Source organism: Colletotrichum higginsianum, chromosome 4, assembly GCF_001672515.1.
Source record: "Colletotrichum higginsianum IMI 349063 chromosome 4, whole genome shotgun sequence".
In the NCBI taxonomy this organism is placed as follows: domain Eukaryota; kingdom Fungi; phylum Ascomycota; class Sordariomycetes; order Glomerellales; family Glomerellaceae; genus Colletotrichum; species Colletotrichum higginsianum.
This window is the reverse complement of record NC_030957.1, coordinates 945,673-949,596: the sequence shown is the minus strand read 5'-3', so window position 1 is coordinate 949,596 and position 3,924 is coordinate 945,673. Positions and strand designations below refer to the sequence as shown.

General features: G+C 58.6%; 2 protein-coding genes across 2 annotated transcripts; one reads left to right on the top strand and one right to left on the bottom strand.

Annotated features, from left to right (window-relative positions):
* Nucleotides 1-360: 360 nt before the first annotated feature.
* On the top strand, nt 361-1,713 carry CH63R_05614 (uncharacterized protein; the record flags this gene model as incomplete). The annotated part of the gene is made up of 3 exons (XM_018300589.1): nt 361-692; nt 768-1,056; nt 1,126-1,713. The coding sequence occupies 3 exons, from the start codon at nt 361-363 to the stop codon at nt 1,711-1,713; spliced, it is 1,209 nt and encodes a 402-aa protein (XP_018158439.1).
* A 348-nt stretch (nt 1,714-2,061) lies between these two features.
* On the bottom strand, nt 2,062-3,145 carry CH63R_05613 (NmrA-like family protein; the record flags this gene model as incomplete). Its single annotated transcript, XM_018300588.1, has 2 exons — nt 2,062-2,781; nt 2,882-3,145. 2 exons carry the CDS (start codon nt 3,143-3,145, stop codon nt 2,062-2,064), a joined length of 984 nt encoding a protein of 327 aa, XP_018158438.1.
* Nucleotides 3,146-3,924: the final 779 nt, after the last annotated feature.

Sequence of the window (3,924 nt, the reverse complement as noted above, 5' to 3'; positions counted from 1 at the left end):
AGCGGAGGCTAGACAGCTTCTGACTGGCAATCCCGAATCCTCGGGTCTGGTTCTTTTTCAGCTTCTCGCTCAAACCACCCCAGACCGACTTGGCACGGTTGGTGGTGATGCTTGGCATTCTGGTTTGAGAACCTCAGCTCGCTTCGGGGCTCCCTTAGACCCCAGCCCGCCCGAGTCTCGGGGCTTACAAGAGACAAAAACAACTATTGATCCAGCGTCAGCTTTCAGCTGGTGGTTTTTTGTTTTTTTTGTTTTGCGAAGCGGTGAGAGTAAACAAACCCTGGATGCGAGGTTCCATGGCCTCGTTTTCTCGGATCGCGGTATATAAGAAACGAGAGGAGGTCGCTGTCGAAATACAATATGCTTAACCACATCAACTCACTCACATTCCCGTTGTTGCTCCTCCTGCCTCACCTGCTGCTTCGAACCTGGGTTTCTCTAGGATTGTACTTTGGAAAAAGAAACTGCATCAAGACACCAAACATGGTCCATCAAAAGTCGATCATCGGGGCGTTGCCCTTCCTCATCGGCAGTATAGCTGCTTCACCCCTCGAGCTCTTCGAACGCGCCACATGCAACCGCGACAACCTCTTCCGTTGCTTCATCGACCAGCGCTATTCCACCCAGGCCAGCGCGTACTGCGCGGGCCTCACGCCCTTCACGACCACCGTCGCGACCACGACGGCCACAGAGTAAGATCTTTTTTTGTTTGGGTCCCGCGGGGCCTTTGGGAAGGATTCCACAGCTGACACTCACGCTTCCTCCAGGACCTCCACCGTCTGGACGGACGTGGTCGTCAGCACCCGCACGGATACCGTCACCTCTACCACCACGGTCTTCACGGCGACAGTGCCGTCGACGACTGCCACAGTCACCGGGTTCTATGGATCGGGTCCCCAGAAGATGAAGCGTGCCGAAGCTGCCGCTCCTCCCAAGTGCTTGACCAACGGCGTGACGTACCCGGCTTCTCGCATCACGTCCGCCTGCTCTTGCATCGACGTCCCTGCCCAGACTGTCAGCGTCACATACACAGCTGGCACGGCCACTGTTACGGATGTAAGCAAAAAGAAGCAGCCGGGAGAACTTGGAGGATGTTTTTTTTGTTGCTAACGGCCGTCTCAACAGACGCTCACTTCCCTTCTCACGGCCTCGGCCACCGCAACAGTCTGGGAGACGGTATCGACCGTCACCACCGCCGGTGTTGCTACCGTCACTGTCGCTCCAGCCGCTCTCTCGAACCTCGACTTCGAACAGGGCAACCTCAACGGCTGGACGTACTACGACAACAACGACGCCGGCTGGGACGGCGATGTCGTGTCAGTGGCTGGCGCCAACGGCCAGCCCACCCGGGTGTTCCGCGTGATCAACCGCCAGTACCTCGGCTTCGCCGACCTGCGCACCACCAACCAGTACTTCCGTCTCAGGGCCGGGTCTCGGTACAGGGTCAGCATGTCGGGCAAGACGACGTCCACCGCCAGCAACACTCTCCCGAACGTCTCCCTCAACGTCAACACCAGAAACAACTTCGGCATCAACGCCAACTGGTACCCCCTGCAGAACGGGGTCGGGCTGGGCAACGGCTGGTACAGGTTCAGCGGGGAGTTCACCGTCCCGGCACAGTACGAGGGGGACTTTGTTGTCGCCATCGGGTTCACCAGGAGCCAGAACTACGTCGAGCACTTTGTGGACAACATTGCGATCGAGCAGATCTGACCGGGTTCAGCCGGCGGGGATGCGGAGGCAAAGCTAAAACACACAGAAGACGGACTGAAGTAGACGGCAGTTGTTGGTTTGGGGAGACCGGTTTAATGGTTGTAACGATGTTTGTGGCTTGGATTCGATGTGTACTTTTAAACTAACTTTCTTAATAAACGTGGTACTACCCTATCAATCCATTTGTTGACTTCCAGCTTCGCTAAATGGATGGAGCCCTTTTGGTATTTCCGTGTCGTCCTAACTTTTCTGCACGAATTTTTTTTTTTTTTACTTCGATTCTGTTCTTGGGCCTCTTCTCAACACGAAGAGGCCCGTCCAGTCAGGCCATCGCTGGTCCTCGACTCCTCACGCGTCCCTCGCCTGGCCCAGCCGCTTGATGGTCACGTCAAACTCTTCCGGGTCCCGTCCGATGACCTCCCTGAGCGTGTCCGTCACGACGGCCGTCTCCCCCTTGGCGATGGCCTCCCAGGCCGTCGCCCACGTCCTCGCCTTCTCGCGCGACCCGAAGCGCGCGACCACCTGCGGCAGCCTGGCGTACTCGTCGACGTCCACCCTGCGGATGCGGACGTCCCGCCCCGCGGCCCTGCCCAGCACCTCGACCGTCTCCGCGAGCGACCAGACGCGGGGCCCCGTGAGGAGGACCTTGTCGTTGACGTGGGGGAACTGGTCCGGGTCCCACGAGTACTGCGAGATGAGCTTCGCCGTCGCCTCGGCCAGCTCGGCGCGCTTGACCCACGCGACGCCCGGCCCGGACCCGTCGTGCGGGATGAGGATCTCGTCCGTCGTCGTCGTCGTCGTCGTCGTCGTCGACGGCGGCGGCGCGGTGATGTCGAAGAAGGCCGTGTAGATCGGATACGACTCCGAGTAGAGGCCCTCGCGCACGGAGGTGTAGGTGAAGCCCGGATCCGACGCGGCAGCTTCGGCGAGGTACCGCTCCGAGTCGAGGTGGGCCTGCATCACCTCCGCCACGGACGAGTCTTCAAGGTCGCCGGCGAAGGCGAGCGAGCTGTAGAAGATGTGCTTCACACCCGCCCGTCGCGCGGCGTCGATTGCTGGGAGTTGCACCTTTTCCACGGGTCAGTCAGTACGAAAAAACCAAGGAACTCTGACTACATGTATCAGAATATTTTGAGGGGGGAGGACGGGGGGGGGGGCTTCTTCTTACTTTTTTCCGGTAGTCGTGCACATGGCTGGGATACGAGATCAAGAAGAGCACCTCGATCCCCGAGAAGACGGCCTCGAGGTCGGACGGGCTGGACTCGTACGAGGCCTTGCGCGCGCGAACGCCGTTCTTGATGTGCTCTTGCGGCACCTTCTCCGGGTGCCGGTTGATCAGGATGATGTGGTCGGCCGGCAGAAGCTTCAAGAGGTAGTCGTATGTGCAGCCGCCGAGGGCACCGGAGCCGGGGAAGATGCCGATCGACTTCATGGTGCAAGCGCAGACTCACTCGTTCGTTCGTTCGTTCGTTCGTTCGTTCGTTCGTAGTGCGTGGTGTGAGCTTAGTTGCTTAGTTGCTTGATCGGACGGGCGCTATGTTGAAGACGATAAGCAACAATGAGGAGCGTTGTTCTAGTAAGTCAATATGGAAGCGCAACCCTGTTATCCTGGTGGGCGGTTCAAGCGGCGTGTGATCAGATCAGATGGGGTGAGGTGAGTTGAGGTGGGATGAGATGAGATAAGATGGTGACATTGACCCGTCTGACGCGCATGATCGCATCACGACCTGAAGCTCGCTTGGCAGGGGGGGGGGAGGGATTCGCCCACATGGACATTGACACGCTTATTACGTCACCTCGGCCACTCTTCTTTTTCTTTTTCTCCCCCCAGGGGGTGGGCGGTTCTCATCAAGCATCTTCCCTCACGCAGTGGCCCCCCCCCTTTGGCCCACGATCTACAGCGCCGATTCCGGAGCGGAGACACACAGATTCTTATTTGCTACCGGCCAGCCGATGCCGCGTGTCCCGGCCCCGCTCCGCCGCCGACGTGTCCGCTCGACAGCCCTCGCTGTGGGGTTCATGGTGGAAGACTTGAGGCTGTCGTGACCGGGTTTGTATGAGATGGAACGGTTCTTTTTCGGTTCTTCTATTTCCGCAAGGAGAGCCTGCAAGTTCCCCAGAATAATTCGATGGTGGTAGGACATCTCTGTAGGACATCTCTGGAAGGGGGAGCACCCGACTTTACCAATGTACCTAAGCAGAGCAATTCAC